We start from the raw sequence: 26491 nt of genomic DNA, 5'->3' as shown, positions 1-26491 counted from the left end.
GGCGCAGCCCAGGGGGGCGGCCGCGGCGGGGGCGCGGGGCACGTCCAAGGGTCCGGCCAGGTCAACATGAGCCGGTTTAACTTGCAACCCGGTGTCGGAGCCCCGAAGCGACTGGGTGTCACGGTCGGAAGCCTGGTCGGCCGCCATCCGGGAAAAGTCGAGGCCCAGCTGTACCGTGTTGACCCTGGACAGACAATCCGCGACCACGTCGTCCTTGCCAGCGATATGTCGGATGTCCGTGGTGTATCCAGATATGAACGACAACTGGCGCTGTTGCCGCGCGGACCACGGCTCGGACAACTTCGACATGGAGAAGGCGAGCGGCATGTGATCGACGAAGACCGTGAACTCACGGCCCTCCAGGATGAAGCGGAAGAGGCGGATGAACCTGTGGTAAAAAGTCACCATCCCGAGGAACTCCCGAAGACCCTGGGCCGTCCGGGGTCGAGGAAAAGCGGCAACAGCTTCCACTTTTGCCGGGAGCGGGGTGGCGCCGTCCTCGTTGATGAGGTGGCCGAGGTATTGGATGGAGCGCACACCAAAGACACATTCTGTCTTAGTGCCGTAGGTCCGGATCGGTGCATCGGTGGCCGCTGACAGGTGCGGGCCGGGCCGTGAGTGCCCCCGGCAGCATCTTCAGCCGAGGCAGGCAACACGCTTCTGCGGGCGCCGGAGTCACAGAGGAACTTGAGTCTGGAGAGGGTGTCCATGATAAACAGCAGCCGGCACTCTGCGCCCCCACTCACAGCTGCAACTGAGTGGAGGCGTCGCCGTTTCCCGACGCAACAAAGGAGCAAGGGGCGCGGCACCTCTTCGCCTTGGTTCCAAAACGTGCGTGAAAATAGCATAAGCCAGGGGCTGATCGGCCATCCACGGCAGCGCGTACCTTATGAGGTGCCGTTGCGGCCGCCGGGACTGGGAAGGCGCGTGCAGAGGCCAAGACCTCGTGGTTGTAACGCTGGGTGGCCAGGAAAAAACGGTCAGCTTCCTCCGCCAGAGCACGTGGCTCGGAGATGGTAGTGTTCGCTAGCGCTGTCTGGACATGAGGAGGCATGTGGCGCAGAAACAGTTCAATAAACAAAAAGTTCGGCTCCTCCGCGCCAAGCAGGTTCAGCATTTTTTCCATTAGCTCGGACGGCTTACTGTCACCCAGGCCCTGGATGGCGAAAAGGCGGCGAGCCCATTCCGGTCGTGACAGCTCGAAGGCCTTAAGGAGGTACGCCTTGAGCCCCGCGTACATATCCTGTGCCGGGGGAGAGGTGATAAAACTCACGGCTCTGGCCGCCGTGGAGCTCCCGAGCGCGGACACGACGTGGTAGTAGCGCGTGGAATCGTCCGTAATTCCACGGATGGCAAACTGAGCTTCAGCTTGTACAAACCACGTCGCCGCGGCCGACTCCCAAAACTCCGGAAACTTAAGACCAGCGGAGTTCGCCATGTCGCTCAATTCGATCAAATTCTCAGCCTCGGAAACGTCAACGAGGCGGATGTCGGGGTCACCAATGTAGCGAGTAGTGACGGGAGTCGGAGGCGGAGTGTTGAAGTCCAGAGCCAAGACTGGCGTTTTATTGACATCATCAACAGCAACAACAACTCACTCTGCGCGAGGCTCACAGACCTACCAACATTTTGTTATTTTATCCTTCCATCCTTTCATCCCAACAAACTCCCCCTTCGTCCCAACGTTCCGTGGGTGAATTATGTTCTAATCACTACACCGCCACATTTTTCAGGATTTCAGCTAAAAGACGAATATGCAATTTTGTGCATCCAGGTCACTTTGATCTGCTTCTGAGCTAGCACGGTCTGTACATCTGCTCGGTTTCCTTCCTCACATAATCTGCATAGCAATCTTTTTGACTCATTGGCTAATTCTCAAAGCGGTGCAACTTCTTACAGTTCTTAAGGTGAAGAGTGAGCTCGTGCTCTTTGATGGGGAGAGGCCTTCTGGGCTCTTGCCTTCTCAAAATGGAGGGTGAAGGTCTCCAACTTCCCTTTTTATTTCATAGAGCCCACCAGTTCACCACCTTGAGGGACTGAGTGGATCCCATGTGAGCCCTGAACGATGTCACAGCGTCTTTGGATTTTCACTTTGGGTCTTACTGTGGTCATTTGTGGCCTTCAGCTATGTGCCCTCACACCTTTTGAGCAAGGCATTTGTCTCATCCAGGGTGAAATTAGTCCCCTTTAATCCTGCTATGTCCATCCTATATATATCACTGACAAAGCATTCAAATTAAAATGTCGCTTTGTCCCAGGATAGCAAATATGGGAATTACGAAATCCAGATTCTACTATACATTTTAAATACCGGACTGGCCAAGGATATGATCTTAGCGATGCCAGTTGTTTATTTAAATTTTAACTATTTCAGAAATTACAATTTTAGAATTATTAATTAAGTAGCCCATAAATGTTTATGCATTTCTATGAAATACAGTGGCCCTCTTTTAATCTTGTTTGCTGCAAACTGCTCGTAAGAACAGGCTTCACTTTGCAGTACTCACTCACACTCATTGTCTATTTTCTCCCATCTTGACAACCCCCTACACTTTCAATCCAATTGTTACATGACCACTTTTCCAACTCTCAGATCTCAGTCCAAGAGAATCACATTTTCCGATTATGGCTTCAGTCATCTCCCTCATGAATCATTATCTTGTGCTGCTGAATTTGCAATCACAAACTAATTCTTAATTTTTATGTATATATATATATAATATTTTGTTTGTTTTTCATATTGAATGAAGAAGTATCGGAAATGAATTTTCATCATCGTTTGCTGTGTGTTTTGTTTACAACCACACATGCTGTATCTTCTTGTGATAACTATGATCTGTGGTTTATCTGTTCTCCAGGGTCAGGGTATCCATATGTTCTGGAAGCACCAGCTCAGGACTTTATCTCTGGTAAACAAGACAACAAAGAATTGACCCTTTAACGTCCAACTCCTCATTAAATCTGCATTGCTGTGCCCTCATTATTAATCTTTAATATGTTGGCATGCGAAGTCTTCCATTCTCACTTGCTTTGGGTCATAGTAATGGCAGCCTCACTCTCGGGGGGGGCGAAATGGCATTTTTCTACCAACTTAAAAGTCAGATAAATCTGAACTTTGCAAAGGAAAGGCACTGTATCAAACAAAGTACTAAACTCTTTTCAGTTGAGGTTTTCACAATCACGACAATGTACCTTGTTAAAATAAAATTCGTTGGTTTTTAAAAATGTGATTTTTAACATCGGCTAAGCACATGAAAGTACTTGCCTCACTTGTATTCAACAACAAAGTGGCCCAAACAGAAAGAATTGGTGAAATATCAATTACCACTCAACCATGTAATTTAAAAGTTGGCAAGCACAACTCAACTTTGTGTAAATCACTTTCAAACAACCGTTTCTGCATACTAAGTGCTGTATATGGAGTAAAAATCAATCACATGCAATTACATACAGACAGAAATGTAATGCCATTTGTACCATGTCCATCCAGTAGTACAATAATAATCAGTTTAGCTCACTATTTGAGCGAGATGACCCATGTACTTGGAAGACAAGAGCATTCAAATGCTACAAATGCAGAGGAAAGGTGCCTGTTTGCCATAGAAGCCATCTTTGGCAAAGGTTACTTCTGACCAACATTTACAAAAGGATATCAGCCACAATTCTTTACGACACTGACGTAGTTGACAGACTATGTATAGATGAGGTTCATGCTCGAGACTTTAAAAATAAAATATAGGAAAACAATGATTTTATTAAAATAGTAATAAATATTAATTGTCACAAATAGATAGTCAAACCAAGAAATATATACCCAAAGCAAAAGGGACAGAAATAGTTAGACTGGACTGCGTTTTATAACCATTCCATTATTTATTTGAGAATATGCTATTCCGAAATCAATCACTAAAGTACGCAAACGAGAGAATTACATCACTAATACTCGCAGTAGCACAATGACGTCAGTGAGGGAAAGTGGAATCAAATTTGTGTGAAAGTGTGCTGTCCTTTCCTATGTGTGAAATGAAGCACATTTTCATTTCTCCATGACCTGATGATGTAATCCAACAAAGGTAAAGGAAAGGTGACATAAAGGTTAGGAGATGTGACTTCCCGAAGAGGCCCCTACTGTAGAATACTTCACAAAGTACAATTGCAAAGAATTAAAACTCAGATTCGTACCCAAAATCTGCATTTGCTATTTGCTTACTGCTGAAACAGTAAATCCCGAATCAACTCAAATGATTTACTAATTGTGTACTTTTTCCTAAAAACACGCCATAATCCCAAGAAAATGAAAAATCCAATTTGATCATAATGGTAAATGGAGTGCACTTATATAGTCCTTTACCTACACCATATATTGTCCAAAGTGCTTGACCAATCCACATTTCCACTTTTTTTCTTAAACAATATCAGTGTACCAAGACTGTATGCTGTGCCGACACACTAAAGCTGCTGCCAACCTATGGAAAGGTTTTTCTTTTTAGTGTACAATTACTTAATTTTAACATCCAGGATCCCTCACTGTACGCTGGCCAACAGAACCCTTGTTGTTGTTTCTAAACATTTGGTCAAACCAGCCGTGTTCTGTTGTACCAGCTAGCTAGAGCTAAACCAATCTGGTCCAAGTTTGCTAACTCCCTTTGTGCTAGGACAGCGTTAGAGGCTAACATCATAGTAACAACAAAGGTGTTGACACGTTGCCTAGATTGGCTTTATTGACTGATTGTGTAACAGTTAAAGGGACAGTCAGTGATCCCTAGCGCCATCTAGTGAAGTAATAATTCATTCATTTTAAAAACCGACGTTTTATGTCAATAGTACACAAAAAATGTATCGCACAAACGTTTTTTTTTTTTTTTTAATAATAGGTCTAGTAATCACCAACTATATTACTCTACATGCCTATAGTCTCACCTTAATAGAGCTGCTATGTTTCGCCGCCATCTTCCTGTTATGGATACCCAAAGGACAACTTCAGGAATGCAGTTGGCCTGGATGGTCCATGCATCGAGTGTCGGACCCAATGGGTCAACGGCCAGCTTATCTTCCACAGCTGGGCCATGCTGTGATTTGGGCTCCTGTCGCTTGTCATCTTCTGCATTGTTCTTGCAAGCTTTTACTAGCTTTTTTTTTTTTTTACTAGCTCCCCTCACTAGCTGATCATGTTAGCCACTCCAGCCTATAACTCCGACTAACTCTCGCTAGACACTCTTGTTAACTGCTCTGACAAATTCCGGCTCGCTCGGTCTTTCGGCTTTGCTCACCGGTCTTCACAACGCCTGCCAAGTTGCCACCATTCGCCGAGATGCTTGATTGCTCACGCAAAATAAGAAATGGTGGTAGGCTTGCGAAATGTGGTCTCTCTGAGCCACCGTAGTGTCCGTGCTCCTGCGTACTTGTAAATGCTATTCTTGGACCACTAGATGGCGCTAAGGATTATACACTAGGCTTTTAATAAAACACACATTACCCGGCCATACATTCCCATACACACACAAACGTCTCTAGCTGTCGCTCTTAAAGGGCATGTTTTGACACGATGCTGTAAGACCCCACATATGTATTAAGCCACACATTGCCCTTCTCAAATTCCTGAGTACATACGACAATGCTTTGATTCATTCTCACTGGAATCTTTTATGACACTAGTCTCGGAAATTTTTCAACACACTTCAGATGTAAAACCTAACAGTATAATATGATTTTAATTGCATAAACTTGTTCACCTCATGGCTTCTAATAATTTAGCTGTCAACATGAAAAATAACTTTATGCACATTCTCCATAGTGTTTCCTCTGTGTGTTGACTAACTCTCTCATCCTTGCCTTATTACAACTTGCCCCAAGCTCTAATGGAAAGTAATAAAGAACTCCCAATGTGTTTCTTTTGTTTTGTTTGCATGTGTGTTTTTAGGAGAACAGAGAATGATAGGAGAGATGAATGGTCCTGATTAGGTCTAAATTGCAGACAACCATGATGACCAATGCATCTCTCATCTCTGGAGAATAAAAACGGGCAATTGTGATACTGCTAAACACAGAAATACACATATATTTACTACTAGTGCCTGGACTCGGGCCATCATCAGCACTTGCGATTCTCATTCACATCAACGACCGAGTCTTTTACTTCTTGTACTTTTCCTGAAAAGGAAAAAAAAAAAAAAAAAAAAAAGACTTCATAGTCCAACATATGAAAAATCCAATTTGATCACAATATTTAATGGCAAATGGAGTGCACTTAAACATCACATCATCATCATCATCATACGTTCGCTAAGCCTGACATATTCACTAGTTTCATTCAGACAGTTGTTGCAGCATAATACCAACCCCACGGAAAGACTTTTCAAATACCGATAACTTTCTTTATGCGCCAGGATCCCACAGTGTCACCTGTCCCTGATATTTTGTCTTTAGTTTGGTCCATTTTAAATCTATCCACATCATGACTACTCACTCAATGTAGCTTCATTCTTGCTAGCTAATGCTAAGCAAGTTCGTTTCTAAGGTCCGCCAGCCGGCGTCCATGTTGGCAAACTCTTTCATCTGTTAAGTGCATTGTAGCCAACTGGGACGGACACTTTGGTGGCGTAAAACCGTATTAATAGTCCTCACGGCAAATGCTGGATGGTTGAGCCTGCATGCTTGGAGGAGTCTTGCTCTAGGTTGATAACATAGATACGGCCTTGTCTTGTTGCTGACGCCCATGTAGCATCTTGTGTGTAATGGGCTCTTTGCACAAATCCACTACTTCCTGAACTCAACACCAGTCCTTCACTTCCTGTCTTTCATGAGTGGACAAGCTGATTAATCCAGGTGTGCCTGATCTCAGTAACTACAACAACATTGGCCAGACACACCTGGATTAATCAGTTTGTCCACTCATGAAAGACAGGAAACAAAGGCGTAGTATTCTGTTCAGGAAGTAGTCGAGCTGTGCAAAGAGCTCATTGTTTCCAATAAATTCATAAGAACTCTTTTATTTCTTGAGTGATTTTGACACAGATTGTTTTGTTACTAACATCAGACATGTGCGATGATACAAGTCGCGTGCCATTTTACAATAGGGGCTTTAACATAGACCATCGCGGGACTCCCTGTTCAAAATGGCAGTAAGTCAAAGTAAAGAGTGGATCACTCATAAGTTCCAATCGCGTTCATGTGAATTTCAGTGACCTGTCTGAAAACGCATTCTCTGACAACATAACAGATGGTCAATGTGGCTCGCTTTATGAGCAACTCTTGTTTTTAAATCCATCACTGTCAAAATGCACCATGCTAAACAGTACCATATGAAGAAAATATTGGTTCCTATGACGTTACACCATTGGATCCAAGTCCGCAAATTATAATTCAAGTGTTAATTTGCCCCGCCCACTCGAGTGAATGTCTGTCTTGGGCGATTGCACTGTATAACCAGTAGTGTTGGGCTCCCCTGCTTTTATTACCAATGTCCTTCATGTATTGATCCATATGCCGATTTCTACACTTTTCAAAAACCAACTAATTAGAGCGGAAACACGTTTTAGAGATATTTATTTGATATTTAAGTTTTTTTTTTTTTTCTTTATCGGTTTGTTTTTGCGCAATTTGCATTTTGCACAAATTTGAGGTAATGGAAATGTTAGCAGCTGGTTTGTCGTTTCTGCTGCCAGGCGTACATTGAGAGGTGGCCCATTGAGCTATCTGAAACAATTAATCCACTTACAACAAAAAGCGTTACAACAAAAGTGTTTACACTGGGTGTCATCTTGTGGGTCAAACGCTTTATGCTTACGGGCCAGATCCGGCCTGCGGGCCGCGAATTGGGATTTGTTTAGCTCATGACTGCAGATGCATGAATGCCGCATGAATGAAGAATGCCGGATTGGGGCGGAGGCGGGGGTGGGGGTTGGGGATTGTATTGCTATCAGGCATGTGCCTATCACAATATTGAATTGTCACCCACCACTAAATTTTATATGCATGTATCTTTGCATGTATGTGGTATGTAATATATAAAATGTAATATATGACTAAATGACATGTAAAATAAAGTTCTTTCCAACAGAGATGCTGAAAATATTGATTACGAATAATTGAAATAATATCAGTGTATTTCAATGAACATCTGCAGAGGACTGCAGTGCGGAAATGCTGACACTGCAACAGCAGAGATGAGTAGTCGGAGTTTGGTGTGTGGTTGGGCTATAGTGAGTGTGAGAGTAAAAGAGAGGGGGCAAAATGGATGGATCAATTGAAGGATAGGGAGGGGAAATGCAAAGAGCGAGGGAGCGATAGAGCAATAAAAACAAGAGAAGGGGCAGTCGATGGCAGAGGTCTGAGGATGGATCAATGGATGCAGGAAGAAAGAGAGTAATGAAAACAGAAGTCCCTACCCTTTTGGGCCACCCGACTTTAATCCAGGAAATGAAATGACTTAGCAAGTGGTCTGATTGATTGTTGTTGTTTTTTTTAATTAATATTTTGTATTTTTTATTTTTACATTAATCACACAGCCAGTGAAACGTGTTTTCATCAAGCATATATACTATAGTGTAAACTTGAATGTAGACGTCGCAGCACTTCTCATTTATGCTTCACGTGCTGTGCATGTAGTATACTCTAGTAGGACAAACAATTTCTTACTATTATAATCTGTTTTGTTTCCCCCCATTTTAAATGGTTTGTGTCTCAGGAAATTGTGAATATGAATCAATTATACTATGGTCAAAATGTTACTATAACAAGACTCAAAAATAAGAAACTTTATTCCTCTATTAAACAAGGATTGTACAAAGATTGCAATATGCTGCACATTGTCTTGCGATTCTGAGAATTGTTTGTCCTCCCTGTGAAGTTACTGGACTGCATACTATATAGTTGTTGTCAGAGACCAATTGCAAACAATTCTTTTCATCTCTTCTGGGATTACTCCCCACTTAAAGCGGTGGCAACATGAAAAACTTTTTGGAGCTTTTAAGCCATGTTAAAATGCTAATTCCTCACGAAAAACGTCGCCAAAGTGGTGTTTTCCTCCATTCACGCCTCCATGAGAAATTCGAGGTCATTCTGCTCTCCAAGCACCAGCCCCTCCCAAACTGAGAAAACAAACTGTTGTCACTTTGACGTCATAATGTGCGGACCCACTCCCGCATCGCCTCTGTACACTAAACGCACACCCACTTTCTCTTAGACCTCCCATGGGATAGTGGCAAAAGTAGCCTTTATCAGTAAACATTCTGTCCAAATAAATTCAAAGCAATCAATTATCCTTCACATTTGCAATGACAAATGGGTGTCTTAAAATCCCAGAAAGGTTCTGGCTGACACTTGTGTAAACTACAAGTAAAACTTTTGCGCTGTTGAACCTAACTGAACAAATATAGCGTTAGTGCGCTCGCTAGCAAGTATCCGGTTCGAGACCGTCTCAGGTTTGTTTGTTTGTTTGTTTGTTTGTTTTCCGCCTTCTTCTTCTTTCCTCTCTCTTCTTCCTTCTCCTCCCCTCCTTCTCCGCGATTTCTCACAGCAAGGAGCCATTTTGTTTCAAATGTTTATTGAAGAATTGGCTTGGGTGAAGTTGTGTGGCCATGCAGTGCTCAAACACAGAGCTCCAACAGCAGACTGCAGTCTGCTCACCGGGGGCATGGCTATCACACATGGAGAGGTGGGGTTTTACTGAACCGGGTTTTTTACTTCTGTGTTAGAAAAGTAACCAGCAAAATACCTAATATTTCATAAAAAAATTTCATCTCCATGGTGTCAAAGGTAAGATGTAATCATTATATGTCTAGAGTTAACTGTTTGAAGGGATTAAAATACCGTGGTGTAATCCCCTTTTATAGAAAAGAACCACACTGATTGAATGTCTAAGATGCCGAAGAGTAGCAGTAATCAGATGGTTAGTTTTTTTTTGTGTGTGTTTTTCTATTGGACAGGTGATATTTATTGGTACTAATGGCCAGTGCACAATTTAATGAGGTAAAGCTCAAGTTTTATTTGATCTTTTAACACGGACACACTTGATCTGCATATTCACATCAACCTCCACCTAGAAGGATGTCTTAACACTTAATGTACTGTGTGTACATTTATTTATTTATTTTTTTTACATCACAGAAATTGTTTCTTACTTGTTAAACCCGTTATGTTGCATCCACCAAAATCTAAATTGGGCTCAGTGGTTATGTGGGCGGTATACCGGTAAGTATCTGTTGGAGAGAGATGGCAAAATGTAACATATGAAGCAAGTAAGAAAGGTACAAAGAAAACAAAATTGTACAGCAGTTGCCTCGGGGTAAGAAAGAGATGAGAGGTTAAATCTGTGGTTGAATGTGGTATGTAAAAAAGCAGAAGAGTTTATAGGGGTGACCAAATAGAGGCACAAAGGGAGACCAACAGGTAACAAGAGATTGGGAAGTAGTATGATTCTTATTGCATGCCTCCAAGAATAAAGACAGCAATTCATCTGAACATTAAAGTGTGTATGCGCTTGTGCAGAAACATCTGAAACATATTAGATAATGCCCACATGAGGACGTGTAACTAAAGTACATGCCCCAAAAAAGATTTTACATTTGTGTTGTGTGTGCATCTTACATTTTAATGTAGAAAGAAAAACCTTCCTGCCTGCACTGTACATTTTGTTGTTATAGAAATAACAATGCAGTTGTTCCATCTGTAGGGACTATGCTTTAGCACGACGTTGACCGAGTGACAGGTTCTATAGAGTAAGAAGATGCTGCACTATGCAACAAATTTAGAAAATGCTTACTGGAAAGCTATTGCTTTGCTTAAGTGCTGTCAAGGTATATTTTATGACTGCACACATGGTGCATAAACTCTGACATCTCTCTCACTGCACTCCGCATGAAAAAAAAAAAAGCTTCTGCTACTCATTTGTAGTGCTGAATAAAAGGATGACAGAACAGCTTCAAAATTTCTTTCGTCTGCAACTTGTGAACTGAGAACTTATTGAGACCATCTGCAATCTCCAGCTGAAATTTAGACATTTACAGTATTAGTCATAAAACCATATGTGTCAAATCTTGGTTGAGAAAAAAATATACAAAAACAGGATAATCACCAGGGGCCAAATACCATAAATCTATTGTTTCCATTTAAAAACGATTATTTTGTATTTGACTGAATTGCGTTTCACATTCTGCCCTGCTCACAAAATATACAGAACGAAATGAGAGGCTAGTAATTCCAGTATTTGTGTCTGACAAAGTTGACGGTCACACTGTGCCAGATGGCAGCTGCTACTCCCACTAAGATTCTGAACGGATCCCTATTAACCTGCGCATTACTTGCAGCCATCCTGGCACAACTTGTTCTGTGCAGTGGCTTGTTGATCAGGCAAGCAAACAAAGCTTCACCTGGGAAAAGCGCACCACTGACCTAGGTTTGTGTGACATACAGTAGCCTATATCAAATCAGCTGTTCTGTTTGTTAAAAAAAAATAGTAATAATAACTTGCATCACTTTGTAGATGCAATGTGTTTTAACTTCATTGCATACACACACCTTACACATAAATATATCTTTTTGCTTGGTGGAGGTGCAGAATATGTTCTCTTTGATTTTATGTAGAATAATTTGAAGTTAAATTGTATTTCTGAAAGGTAACTGATATTGTGGTATGCTCACCTTTCTACTTGTAAGGACAGAAGTAGTGCTGCCTCCAAAGATGGGAATAAGCCATTAAATAAAATAATAAATTAATAAAAATTAAATTCATCATGTAATATGTCACAAAGTTCACTGGTGTGGTAAAACTGCATGCCTGCTTTGGCACACACCTGTATAATGATGGTATGCAGTTGTTTTTGCTCTTAAAGGGTTCAAATTCATCAATTCAATTTCATCAACAAATAGTCCAAAACAGGTGAACAATTTAAGATCAGTGTCAAAAGGGTGTTACATAAGCATCTGTGATGCTTGCTACAGAAGAGAGAGTATGGGGAAGAACAAACAAAAACATTTGTGCAAGTCATTATTCTTGAAGCCACCTACTGTTCCCACGACTGATTTCCCTGTAGAAAAATGGAAATGAGGACAGACTTTGGTGATGAGAAAGTAAAAGAACAGAATTACCGTGTGTAATAGTGTTGCTTTGAAATATAACGTGAGTGCACATCCCATGAGTCATAGGAAAATGTTTTGTTCCCTGCAATTAATCCTGCTTACTAATTACATGCAGTTACACATGTCTCATAACAATTATATGCATTGCAGTACTAGCTATGACCAGTTCCTAGAGGTGATTGTTAGATGCCAATGAACTTCATATAAGATTTAAATAATAGTCCTTGATTGACTATGAGAAAATTTTTTAATTTTTTCATTATTCTTTTAAATGGCAATATATAACTACAAGGTCACTCAGTAGAATTCATCATAACAGATTCAAGAGCAGGGGTCACAAATTAGTCCTGAAGGATTAACATTTTGTCTCCAAAGTGTGCTCAAGCTGCTCACCTACAGAACTGTGGCTGAGTTTATATGATTAAGTTAAATATTTGCTATTGACCACAAATTATAAAAACACACACACACTATCCTATCGAAACTAATGCTGAGGTATGTTTCAAAAAAAGAGAGATGCTTGGCTCTGAAACTGGTATAAAAAGTCTACACACCACTTTTCAAAAGCCATGTTTTGTGATACAAAGGTATGTAAATATCAAGGCAAATCAATTTCAAAACTTTTCACTCAGATAAAATTCTAGTAACGTTCTGGTAGGCTTTTCTTAACATTTTTGTGGTAACGTCTTACAGTACAAGCCATAGTCCTGTAGATTGTTTCCACATCACGGGGAACTAATAATTCAGTCAGTCAAGTGAAAGGAACAAAAAATATTTCAAAGCATTAAATATATCGTTTCACACCATGAAGACACTCATAAATAGAGGAAATTTTTTAAAATATATATATATATATATATATATATATATATATATATATATATATATTATTTAGTTTCTTTGATTTCCATCAAATAAAAACACAAAGTAAATAACGTGTCAGTGTGCAGGGGTATCTTTTTTTCTTGTCATACTCTACGAGTTCCTGCTGCCCACCAGCACCTGACGATTGCCGGCTGTGTAAGGACATTTCATTAATAAATTTTCTTAGTCTCTTATCGCACAACCTCCATTTAAAGAGGGATATGTAAACTTCTTCTGTCATCTTTGAGACTGAGCATGCTGTGTTCTTGTCTTGCCTTTAGTTTGCACTGTTCGCTGCCAGAAGTTCCTGATCTCGCGGGTCGGGGAAGACTGGATCTTTCTTATCCTGCTGGGACTCGTCATGGCGTTGGTCAGCTGGGTGGTGGACTTCTGCATTGCCATCTGCCTTCAAGGTGAGACATGATGAATGGACAAGAGCAACAGCAAAATCTTGTTTTCTTAATGGATGTGGACAAGTCCACGGGGCTTTCGTCTAAATATTATACGACCTGTATAAATACCATGAATGCACTTTGTTTTCCGTTGGTTAAATCTATGTATGTGTTTCCACAGCACAGAAGTGGATGTATGGTGGCCTGGACAGTAATGTTTTCCTGCAGTATCTGGCATGGGTCACATACCCAGTAGTCCTCATCACCTTCTCAGCCGGCTTCACTCAGATTCTCGCTCCGCAGGCTGTTGGTACGATAAAATAACTATTAAAAAACTACCATGTCAGTAGATATCTTTGAATTTGTACTCTTTACCATTGTGGAGGGATACATAATCGCGAGGATGTTCTCTGCATAACAATTAGCCGTCATCCATCACAGTGAGCTAAGGAATCCTCCCACCACACACTGGTAGCGCTGCATTGTTCCCATCTTGTCCTAGTTGCGACTCGTTGTAGGGTGTAGGACTGCCTCCGACTCCACATTATGTAGATAGATTCCAACTTCTATGTCATGTCAGTGTTGTTATAGAACTTCACCTGAACCTTAATGCTGCAGTCAGGCTGAGCGTGTGTGACTTTAGAGTCCTGTTTGTTTCTGGTGTTATTTTGGCAACAGTGTTAGTTATTTTGTTGTCACTTTTAGGTGTGGTGAAGTGCCATTAACCATTTTCCCTTCATGAGTAAGAGTAAGGCTATTGTAATATACTAAAATTTTATAAAGAAAGGAAATCGATCGGGAATGAGGAATTTCAAACTGAGAAGTTAAAAGAAAAACAATTAAGGCAGTGTTCCTCAACCCTAGTCCTCGGGGCACACTATCCAGCCTGTTTTCCATTTCTCCCGATTCCAACACAGATGAGGATCGTTATCAGGCTTCTCCAGAGCTTACTGATGAGCTATCTTTGGAATCAGCTGCGTTAGGAACAGGGAGACATGGAAAACAGGCTGGATAATGTGCCTTGAGGACCAGGAACCCTGAGTTAAGGGCTGTGTACATACTAGAAGTTTGGCATGATACAGTTCGGATAATTGTCTTTGTGCATGGTGGATAGTTTATTTCATTGACTTTAACAGTGATTCTCAATGAAACAAACCACAATGGAGAGCCATATGTCAATTTTCTGCTTCCTTCAGGTTCGGGTATTCCAGAGATGAAGACCATCTTGCGAGGAGTGGTGCTGAAGGAATACCTGACCTTCAAAACGTTTGTGGCGAAAGTCATCGGCCTAACCTGTGCCTTGGGCAGTGGAATGCCACTGGGAAAGGAGGTAACACTAGCACACTGAGCCATACTAGTCAACCCCCAATAACAACTGTTTGGTCGAGTCCAGTCGTTATAATTTAGTGTAGGGCACAGTGGAAATAGTGTAGTAGCAAATGTTGTTGGAGTGAATACACACAGAACTATCACACACATCAGTCTGACTCTGATTGGAAAAACTCATTATGCGTCATGTTGTCCCTCTCTGGAAGCACTCTAGCCAGAAGGCTCCTGGAAAAATAATCCGAAAATCTGATTTTCAGAATTCAAGTGGAAGTGTCGTCTTCTTTTTTGCCACCTTCCAACTTTTCAAACTTTTGTTGAAATTGGTTATGAAATCTTTGTGTAATGCTGCTGTCCCCTACTTTCCAGCATCCCTGCAGCATGAATTACAAATGATTCGCAAGTGGCACACCACAGGCACATATGCTCAGGTACTAGTCCACAGAAACGAGCAAGAAGGAAAACTCTGCTTTCAATAGAGACACTTTTCAATCCCAGTGGGAGGCAAAGGGATGTTTTGTATTATATGCAACATGGTTAAGCAGATGTTGTTTGTACCTTTTGAGCTAGTACATTAGTTCATGAATGAGTAGATTAAGAAGAGTCTAAAAACATTTTCAACAGAAAAAGTGTTTCAAGTACTTGTACGCAGTCTAGCCTAGTTCCCTCCACAAGTATTGGAACACTGAGGCCAAGCCTTTTGTATTTTAGCTGTATCCTGAAAGGAAAACGAAAAACAACTTTTGGATTTAATAGCCTATCAAAAAAATAGATATCAAGATTTTCATTTTTATTTCCAGGTATTTGCATCTGGGTCTTATACAAAGCTTAGAAGATATACCTCAATTAGATTAAAGTGAATGTGGTGTAATATTGTGCTAAAAATAATTCATTTGCGATAACGGCATCATGCCTGTGACCCATTGGCATCATCAAACGTTTGCATAGTTGAGCAAGCGGTTTGTTTTTTGGGCCAATGAGTTGTCCGGAAGTTAAATGCATTCCACTTCCATGCCCTTGGTGAACTTTTTGGTTGTGTTTTTGCTTGCTTCGTGATGAAGGATGCCGTAACCAGGTCAGTTAATCTAAAATGTTTGTGTAGATTAGATTTTGCTCCTGGTATTGTATTACACCATCAAATAGACTAGTGAGATGATCTCTGAAGTCTTTCTCCAAACATTTGCAAGGTTAATCTAGGTTCTCACCAATCCATAAAATATAGAGAATTCTTGAGCCTCGTTTATTGCGTTTTCAGCAAATTCCAGCCTGGATTTCCTTTTCCTCTTCAACCTGGGTGGGTTGTATCTTCTAGTGTTACTTCTGTCCTGTGGTTAATGAATACCTATGTGTCATACTATACCTTCATTTCTGACCTCTGATGGTTGTTGTTGATGTCACAAGCAGATATTTTTCACCACAGGTCTAAAAAGGTTTGTCATCGGCTATAGTAGACTGTAGCCGTTCAACGCCTGTCACCAAGTACACCAGGGGTTACTTGCTTCTTAACGACATTCCAAGTGGTTGTACTGGCTCTAGTCAATGCTTGTGCAATAGCTCTGATCGATTTCATTTGTCTGTCAGTGTCACAATAGCTAGCTTGTATTTAATGTTGGTTACACCTCCAACTATTACAAATGTAATCTTCACTGGCAAAACCCAAATCAGAAACTGAGCGTGACATTCAGTGATATGTATTATTTGAATAATCAGTGTAAGAGGACAACATATTGGTACATGTTGCAATATTTTCATTCACATTGGGTTCAAACGTGTTATGTTTTGTGTCTAAAATCCAAATGAAAATACATATAATTAAAAAACAAAAGGTCAAAGGTTGAACCCAAATGGTTTTAGTAAAAAAAAATAGGAATTTGCTGCATTGTTCCAATAGTTTTTTAATAGAAACACTTTCACCTACATTTACACCCTACATAATCTTGCATCAATGCCTTAAGCCCTTTACAGTATACAGTTCAGGCCTTGTTAATATTTATTGTTTATTTGAGATTTTTGATTATGCCCTTTTCCTCTCCAGGGTCCATTTGTCCACATCGCCAGTTTGTGTGCAGCTCTCCTCAGCAAGTTCATGTCTTTATTTGGTGGAATTTATGAGGTATTGCTTGTCAGTGTTATTCTTGCTATTAAAAAAAAACAAAAAAAACTTTTAGACAGTTGAAAATATAGGACATTTGCTGTCTGAACACCTTTTGTGTATTAGTATCTTTTAATTGACTATACACAGTATATTCTACTCAAGACCTGCTTTGATGATACTATTCTGTGCTAATATAGGATTGCAATCACCATGCAAAGCTGTTCCAAATTAACGTGCATACTGTATAGGGTTTAAAATGTAACAAACATTTTTGTTTTGTTTTTCCTGGAAAGCTTTTGTATATATTGTTTTTCCTTTCTATTTAGATCACTGATACAAATCAAATTTGATAATTAGTTTCCCAGTTGAGCCTAGCCAATTAAAAAATAGGAAAGTTTCTGTCTGTGTGAGAGCAGCTGTTAAAAAGCCAGCGCGGAGCAGCAAGAATGTATTTGAAGCTACCGGTCGGTGTCTCATGAGTCATCCGAATGCAAAGGCTTGCAGTCATGCATAAAGTTGTATTTCTGCCACCCCTAAGCAATCTCGCAAGGAAAAATGTTTGCAGTGAGCTCAGAAATGCAATTCAATTCCAGTTTTATTCACTGATGAATTACCTGCTACTTTGGATGGTGCAGATGGATGAAATTTTGGATGGTTTGTGGATGGCCATTATGCATGTTTCAAACAAGGCTGCGACGTCAGCAACATTTATTTTTTTATTTTTTATTTTTTTTGGAGTGATGTTTTTGACGAGAGTTCATCAAAATGACCTGGCAAATATGTGGCTTTTTAAATTAATCATTCCCTGTCATGATGAAAAAGAAGTGTGGCCTCGACAGTAAAATAAGTCTTATACAAGACAACACACAGCTCGTTCTGCAGAAAATTCAATTGAAGCTGCAGTGATAATGGGAAAAAATATTTGTGGTGCGGCCAACATCATCCCATGACCGCAACCTTCTTCAGAACCTGTAGTGCATAGTTGAGAGGAAGGTGTATACGGATGGTTGTATACCTCCAAAAAGCAACTCTGAGGGAATTCTTGCCACCATAAAGGAGATGCAGGCAGAAACTATGAAAGTTACATGGATGAGAGAGCTTTTAAAAACGATATCAAAGTGGGGTTTCAATGTGCAATCTTTATGTAATGATAGAAATGTGTTCCATATTTCTGTATTTTTCTGACTATAAGTCACTTTTTTTTTATACAGTTTGGCTTGTTCTGCCAGGTATAGGTGTTACTTGTATAAATTAAAATTAGATCTCGGACTGGCACCCAAAATCCCCTTTCCATAATCCTGTGACTTTCTGTCCATTACTGCCACCTTCTCTCCACCAAAATTAATGCACAAAAAAGTATTGGTAACACTTTATAATAACTACCCGTTATAACTAGTTAATAGACCATTAGTAAACTGTTAATTAATGAGTTATTAATGACTTATTAAATGTTTGTTAACTGTTTGTTAAGGTTTTAAAATGATGTCTATAAATAGTAAAAAATTTATTTTTAAACTGTTAGTTATTGAGCTCTAAATGACTTGTTAACTGTATAGTAATTATTCATAACTATATTTTATAAATTAGTAATACATCGTTAACAAGCTATTAGAAAATTACTTACTAATGACTTTATAAGTATTACTTCATAGTTTGTATAGGTTATTGGGACGTTATTATAAAGTTGCCACTATTCCTCATTTATTACGTGTTAGTAAATGTGGAGTAGTTGCAACTTTAGAATAACGTCCCAATAACATAAATAGAGTAATAACTAATATTTAAGTAGTAGATTAACTCACTTCTTTACAGCAGTTGTTAATAGTTTGTTAACCATCTACTAATACTATACCAGTGAAACTTTGTAGAGGAGCACATGAGTGGAAAAAGTTCAATGGTACGGAAAATTGATATTTAGGCATGGTAAGGCATAGTAATTTTATATTTTAAATTTCACCTTCAAATTCTGTACTTTCAACTTGTTCCACCTGTTTGTTGTTTGACAAAGTTTCATAGTTATTAGTAGATGGTTAACATCTACTATGTAAAGAATTAGCTAATATATAAGTTAAATATTAGTAAGTAGCTAATTTATACTATTGGGATATTATCGTAAAGTTGCAACTGTTCCTCATTTAATAACAGTTAATAAATGAGGAATAGCTACCACTTTAGAATAACGTCCTAATAACAGATATAAACTATTAACTGATACTTAACAAGTCATTATTAAGTAATTTACTAATAGTTTGTTAACTTAGTCTTACTAATTTATAATATATAGTTACAAATGATTAATATACAGTTAACAAGTCATTTATAACTCAATAACTAACAGTTTAATAATGACATATTAACTGTTTATAGTCATAAGTATAAATCTTTAACAAACATTTAATAAGTCATTAACAACTCATTAATTAACAATCAACTAATGATCTATGAACTACTTATAACGGATAGTTATTATAAAGTGTTACCGTCATGCATTACTACAGTGGCCACCTTTGTTCTAGAATGCTTTAAAGAATGTGGCAGTAATGCACCATAAGTATACACACTTTTGCTCACCTTAAAAGGCTTTAGCCACCGTCCAACCATCCATCCATTCATTTTCTATCCCAGCTGACTTTGGGCAAAGCACAGTTTTGGCTGGTGTAAGTCAATGGACTTAATGTAGAAAATAGCAAAGCTAATTTCTACAAACTGTGCTGGAATTTGTGTGTAGTATCAAATCCAAACATTATCTTTGGGCAAACTTAGTTGTCAGAAGAAAGGTGTCTTCCTGCACATTCATTTAAAAAAAATCAACAGTTAATAAGTTTGTAAGATAACAATACACTATGGGGTAGATGCCACGGACTTCCGACTTCCACACATCAGCGCTGTTTCCGGCCACTGCTGACCGCGTTCCAACACTCGCATCCCCACCCTTGCGCCCCACAACCGCGTGCTCCCGCCGATGGGTGGGAGCGCACATATGTTCAAGTAATTAAAAAAAAATAACATTCATACTATGGCTACTTTATATATGTAAAAGAGGCCATGATGTTTTTAAAATAACAGGGATTCCCCCCATCTGTGGTCCCTTCTCAAGGCTTCTGCTTCTTCTTCTTCTTCTTCTTCTGCGTCTTCTTCTGCGTCGTCTTCTTCTTCTGCGTCTTCTTCTTCTGCGTCTTCTTCTTCTGCGTCTTCTGCGTCTGCTTCTTCTTCTTCTTCTGCGTCTACTTCTTCTCATTCAACTTCTTCTGCTTCTTCTTTTTCTTCTTCGTCTTCTTCGTCTGGTGTTTTGAGTTTGTCCTTTTTGTTATAAATTAAAACACCCAAAAGTCTGTTGCACTGCACTGTGTGTCAAGTGTACTTTTAGTCACAGTATTACCAAACGTACATTTTGAAAAGTTTTGCCACAACATCCATATGTATACTTTTCTCTATCAGCTTATTTTTCACATAATTTTCTTCTTCAAACAATTTAACAGTGGGCATTAACTTAATCACTCTGGTTGTCTCATCATGCCCCCATGGTCATTTGCCCTACGTACTGTAGTTCACAATGTGTTTTGTTATTTTCCGTATTGTGTGCTGCACCGTAATTCATCATTTGTCATCTCAAAGCATCATGAAAAATTTGAAATCTTCTGGGTCGTATTTCCAATCTGCTCTGTGTAATTACCTACAACTACCCTGTAGGTCAAAAACTGACTGGAATGTACAATAACCATTTGGTGTTGTGTGCGCTTGTGTGATTCAGAACGAGTCAAGGAACATTGAGATGCTGGCAGCAGCTTGTGCAGTGGGAGTTGGTTGCTGTTTTGCAGCACCAATAGGAGGTGAGTTGCTTGCCAAACATAAAGTAGATGGCTAATAAAACCATATGGATTAAATTCATTAATTGCTAAACATAACACAAAAATACCTCTGCCAGCTGCTTTTACTGTACTTGGTTACTTTCTTACCTGGCATCAAGCTTACTGTTGTTTTAGTGCCACCCTATGTTGGCTTGGTGCCAATTGACCATGATATACAGTTGTTCCAGTTATTTCTGTAAAAGTCCACTTGCTTTAAATACAGTAGTATGTCAAATTTCATGTCATGTTTGAAATCATTTCATCATGTAGCTTACTAAACTGACCACGTGTTACTGACAAGTATTGTCTGTGTTGTTTTTAGGTGTGTTGTTTAGTATTGAAGTAACATCCACATTCTTTGCGGTGAGGAACTATTGGAGAGGTTTCTTTGCTGCTACCTTCAGCGCCTTCATCTTCAGAGTGCTTGCGGTTTGGAACAGAGACGAAGGTAAGATAGAGATGAGTGACTGCTTTAACATGCAGGCAATCCATCCATCCATCCATTTTCTTGACCGCTTATTCCTCACAAGGGTCGCGGGGGCTGCTGGCGCCTATCTCAGCTGGCTCTGGGCAGTAGGCGGGGGACACCCTGGACTGGTTGCCAACCAATCGCAGGGCACACAGAGACGAACAACCATCCACACTCACACGCACACCTAGGGACAATTCGGAGCGCCCAATTAACCTGCCATGCATGTCTTTGGAATGTGGGAGGAGACCGGAGTACCCGGAGAAGACCCACGTGGGCACGGGGAGAACATGCAAACTCCACCCAGGAAGGTCCGAGCCTGGACTCGAACCGGAGACCTCAGAACTGGGAAGCGGACGTGCTAACCACTCGACTACCGTGCCGCCCCATGCAGGCAATAACTCTTTTAAAACTCGAATATTGCCAATATTGGCAATATTCAGGTTTTTATATTTACTCAAGGGCAAGAATGTCAACTGTGGCTTTTAATTATTTATTTGAATATTTTTTTATTTTTTTTTTGCCAGCGGACTCTGTATCAGTCTGTCGTTGTGAAGAAAGAACCGAGCCAAAAGGCAAAGCTCTCGATTTACCGGTCGATCTACGTTCCAACCCTTACCTATGGTCATGAGCTGTGGGTCGTGACCAAAAGAACAAGATCCCGGATACAAGCGGCCGAAATGAGTTTCCTCCACAGGGTGTCCGGGCTCTCCCTTAGAGACAGGGTGAGAAGCTCGGTCATCCGGGAGGGACTCAGAGTCGAGCCGCTGCTCCTCCACGTTGAGAGGAGCCAGCTGAGGTGGCTCGGGCATCTGGTTCGGATGCCTCCTGGACGCCTCCCTGGGGAGGTGTTCTGGGCATGTCCCACCGGCGGGAGGCCCCGGGGACGACCCAGGACACGCTGGAGAGACTATGTCTCTCGGCTGGCCTGGGAACGCCTTGGGATCCCGCCGGCGGAGATGGTTGAAGTGGCTGGGGAGAGGGAAGTCTGGGTTTCCCTCCTAAAGCTGCTGCCCCCGCGACCCGACCTCGGATAAGCGATAGAAGATGGATGGATGGACAATTTTTTTTTTCAAGGTCAATTTTGCTAAATCGACAGAGTACTGCTATCCTACATCACATAAATATATCAATTCAAAGTGTTTCTAAGACACTAAATCAAACCTAACTTTTAATGTTTAAAGTCAAATTATTTCTGAGGTACTGTGTGATACTTAAGATGTGCATTTCTTGAAATCTATTTTAACGCCTACAACTCAAATTATACTTCGCTACTGATTTTACAGCCTTGGACTGTACTTTATATATTATATAATGTTGAAAGCTAACCATCCCAAAACTGATTTTGTTTTTCCATTTATTAGGGATCATTTCAGACAAAATATTGGTATGTAAATGAGATGCATTGAAAAGTTATACACAATTAATCTCATCTATGCAATTGTCTTACGGAAGAGTGACTCGGAAGTTCAAATCTCCAGCCAATTTAATCATGGCATTTGTTATTTCCTCTGCTGATGAGAGAGAATCAAGTTCTGAGGTCACATATAATTAGCTGAACTTTTTGTGTACTTCTCACACTTTACCTTCAATTAGGAACCAAACGTACACTGCATATTGAAATGCATCTGATTAAAAGGCTTCTTTCTTTCAGAGCAAAATGTTCCTTTAATTGCTGCTTACCATTTATTTATTTATTTATCTTTATTGTTTCCAGAGACCATAACAGCCCTTTTTAAAACTCGCTTTCGGCTGGATTTCCCATTTGACCTCCAGGAACTGCCTGCGTTTGCTGTCATCGGGTGAGTTTGGCTGGCTCGGTGAATACAATATTTCAGTTGCAGGGTTTATTTCGAAGCACAGTAATGATGATCGGTACTTGATGGTCTAACGTTTTTACACAGTAAGGGATGTCTTATGCCGATGTCAGACTACGCAATTTTTTTGTCTTACACGACAGTTGCGCTGTCACATTACCCGACAAATTCGCTCTGTGTCGTGGATGGGGCGTGTAGTCACACTACACATCTGAATGCGACAAGACACCAGCCGTTCATCGCGTGTTGTCTTGCCAAGAGAGACGCGTCGGCCACTGTTTGTCGGGGAGGTGGGACCCAAAAAAAAAAAAAAAAAAAAAGAGGCAAGGACAGGGAGTGTTTGCGTGAATGGAGCACGCATGGGACAAGTGTGATGTGTGCGCATTGCTTGCGCTCCCTGCTCCGCAATAGTGTTAAAAATATATAAACTGTATTTTAATTTATTTAGGCCTACATGCGTCGGGGTAATATAGCATATTTTGTTAATTAATTTGCGGGATGACATCTTGTTTTATTATTTTATCAAACACTGAAATATTATATTGTTTGAGTATTTTTTTATATTGCTTAATTTATTCATATTTGACTTGTTTTAGTACGGTGCATTGGATAGTATGCCACTCACTCCGAGGGGGGGAAAAAAAAAAACTTTCAAGTGAGAGCGGGTATATAAAATGTGATCGATCCTCACTATATACAGTATGTGCCCGTCCCTACTCGTATGCCCAAATCTCTGAAATTATTAGAACAACATTCACAATATATTTTGGTCCTCTATTCACGTTGCCGTTGCCTGACGGGTTGCACGCGCTCATGCAGCCGCAGCGCTGCAGCGGGGCGCTTTTTTTTCTTTTTTTTTTCCTCGAGATGCACCTGTCCGGCCCCATCCCATGAAATATCCAGGGGATAAATAAATAAATACATAAACAAATAAAGAAACAAATGTATACATAAATAAAAAGAGCTATAAAGTGCTGTTCAGTGTGTGATCGACGTTTCGCTCCCTCTCGCTATTGGTCAATGCTGTGGAACCAAACGGACGACGACGTAGGTATGTCACATTATGCGTCAAGACGAGCAAAAATTCTAACATGCTAGACTTTCGTCGTGAACCGTCCCGGACAACAGGCGGCCAGTCGTTGAACGTGTCACACTACACGGGCGACGCTACGTCAAGACAACCTAAAATCGTTTACGACATGCCCCGTTTGTCCACGACACGTCGGTCGGGCTAAAATCGGGCTGTTTTCGTGTAGTCTGACATCGGCATTAAGCCAAGTAGATGCATACACAATATTATCCTGCCAATTCTATAGTTCAACAAATTCTGTATCCTTTAAATTCAACGTCAAACTTGCAGTATTCACACACAATTTTTAGGTATTAAATTATTTATCTAATTTAATTAGCATTTAATAATTTTTAAGAATTGTCATTTTCATAAAATAATAAATGTCTCTTTTTGAAATTCACTCAGATTTTGGATTGATTAATAGACATGCATGAGCATTGAAAACCAATTCAAATAAAGTTTATTCTTCATGAGGTTGTAAGATACACGAGCAGATTTGAGTGCAATTATTCAGAATGAAAACAGAAAAAGAAAATTGTCCACCTCCAGATAGGTAGAAGTATTTCAACTCAAATGATTAATTTTAAATGTACTCATGAAAAGTTCATTGTCAACATGCTTATTTTATTTAGTTTGACATTTTTACGCGCAGGATTTAGCTATTTATTTTTAGTGTGGCTGTAGGCTAAGTTCTAACTGGAATCGAAAGCTCCTCCCTCTCTCCCGCTCTGTGAACAGGCAAACCTGTATGAGTCATCTTACATGGATAATTTATCCTGCAACAGTTGCTTGTGCACTGAGGGGTAGCTTTTATATCCTTCTTTACCCAGGAGGCATTTTCATGACCCTGATTGAAACTTGTTTACGACGAGGAACCTAAGAGGGATATAGAAGGATTGCAACTTCTGATTTAGAAGAAAATACATGTCAAACTCAAGCGTTGTCTAATGTTAGGTCTTATACAGAGCTTTGACCCCCGCTGAACACAAGTTGTGGTCAGAAGTTTATTTACATGAGTATTAAAGTACTCTGAACTCTGAGCATTTGTAGGCTATTCTAAACGCCAGGTCCAGGCAATGAAACCAACCAATTTCATGTATTCCTAATCTGACAAGATGTACCCCGCCTTTCGCCCCAAGTCAACTGGGATTGGCTCTGGCGCATATCTGACCCTATCAAGGATAATAAGTATTTAAGGAAATGGATGGTTTGATGGTTTCTGCCAAGAGTAGCCGTGGTGGTGATAGTAGTAGTAGTAGTAGTAGTAATAGTAGTAGTAGTGGTCATATATCAAGGCTGAATTACAGTATGTCAGAAGCTTTTGATAGCTACAAGAATCTGGTGAAACGTGCTTAGGGGCATGCAAAGTGTTAGTGAGGGTGTACGGATACATTTGAATTTGGTATGCGTTTGCTATGTCCGGATGAGAGAAAATCCCAAATAAATTCAATCACCTATTTTTTTTTTTCCTTTTTCATTGTCTAATTACAACCTAGAAAAAGAATGGAGTGGCGTGGATCAGTGGTAATCGTCTTGCAACACCGAGGTTTACAGTTCGATCCCATACCATTGTGATCGCGTCGAAGTATCCTTGAACAAGATACTGAATCCCCAGTTGCTCCTGATGGTGTCATGAGTAATCAAAAATGTAAAGTGCTTTGAGGGCCTTGTAAGGTGGAAAAGCGCTGAAATAAGGGAAAGTACCATTTACCAAATAAATCAGCTCAAAGATTGACATCCATGTCCATGATGTGCATGCACTATAAACTTCCATCTCCAACGGTGCATGGCCTACAGTACAGATCACACATCTGAGATTCAATTGAAAGCAGCAACCTATAGATTTACTTTTGATTATTTTATTGAGTATCTGTACATGTCTATGCAGTTGACATGTCGGTGTATCAATGAAATTTCAGATTTTCAGCATCTGATGTTTGTCAAGTAGGAATAGTTTGACAGGGTCTTGGTTGCACAAAATGTACAATTCTGTCATATCAAACATACCGATGGTACTGGTGAGTTCCAACAATTATCATGCATTTTCTTGAACATAAAAGAGCTGTTCCCAACTGACTTGCATGCGATAGGCAGGGTGCACTCTGGACAGATCACCACTCAATCACAAGACTGACATATACTTGGTGCTTTTTGCTAGAGACAGACAACCATTCACTGTCATGTTCATACCGACACTGTACATGCTTTTCAACTATGAGAGAACATGAACACTGGAAGTACCGGTACACGCAAACCACATAAGGTGTTGATATTGGTCTAAAGTCTGGACTGAGTATGTACCATTACAGTTGAGATAACAGATAGCATCACTACAGTTTTCAACTACATTCCTATAGCGATACTAATATAATGCTGACAATTGCCTACCTTTGATGGAACTGTGGCCATAGTCAACATGGCCGCCATGCATTACCTTTGATGGAAACATCGCCACTGCCAACATGGCCGCCACATTGGCGCAGCTGTGAGCCTGCTCCCTCTGAAGTGGCAAGTTCTGACGTTGACAGCT

General features: G+C 40.3%; 1 protein-coding gene across 3 annotated transcripts in view; it reads left to right on the top strand.

Annotated features, from left to right (window-relative positions):
* Positions 1-26491, top strand: part of LOC144033122 (chloride channel protein 2-like) — a 129976-nt gene that overhangs the window by 52963 nt on the left and 50522 nt on the right. For 2 of the 3 annotated variants that reach the window (XM_077540972.1, XM_077540970.1), the window contains exons 3-10: positions 2859-2909; positions 13224-13355; positions 13516-13644; positions 14531-14664; positions 16696-16773; positions 20507-20585; positions 20926-21051; positions 22790-22874. In XM_077540972.1, the coding sequence (XP_077397098.1) occupies positions 2859-2909; positions 13224-13355; positions 13516-13644; positions 14531-14664; positions 16696-16773; positions 20507-20585; positions 20926-21051; positions 22790-22874 (814 nt within the window). The remainder of the gene's footprint in view (positions 1-2858; positions 2910-13223; positions 13356-13515; positions 13645-14530; positions 14665-16695; positions 16774-20506; positions 20586-20925; positions 21052-22789; positions 22875-26491) is intronic. The other variant, XM_077540971.1, reaches the window with a different exon arrangement.

Source organism: Festucalex cinctus, chromosome 13 (genome assembly GCF_051991245.1).
Source record: "Festucalex cinctus isolate MCC-2025b chromosome 13, RoL_Fcin_1.0, whole genome shotgun sequence".
NCBI classification, from domain to species: Eukaryota; Metazoa; Chordata; class Actinopteri; order Syngnathiformes; family Syngnathidae; genus Festucalex; species Festucalex cinctus.
Note: the sequence above shows the minus strand (reverse complement) of the source record. Positions and strands in the feature narration are given on the sequence as shown.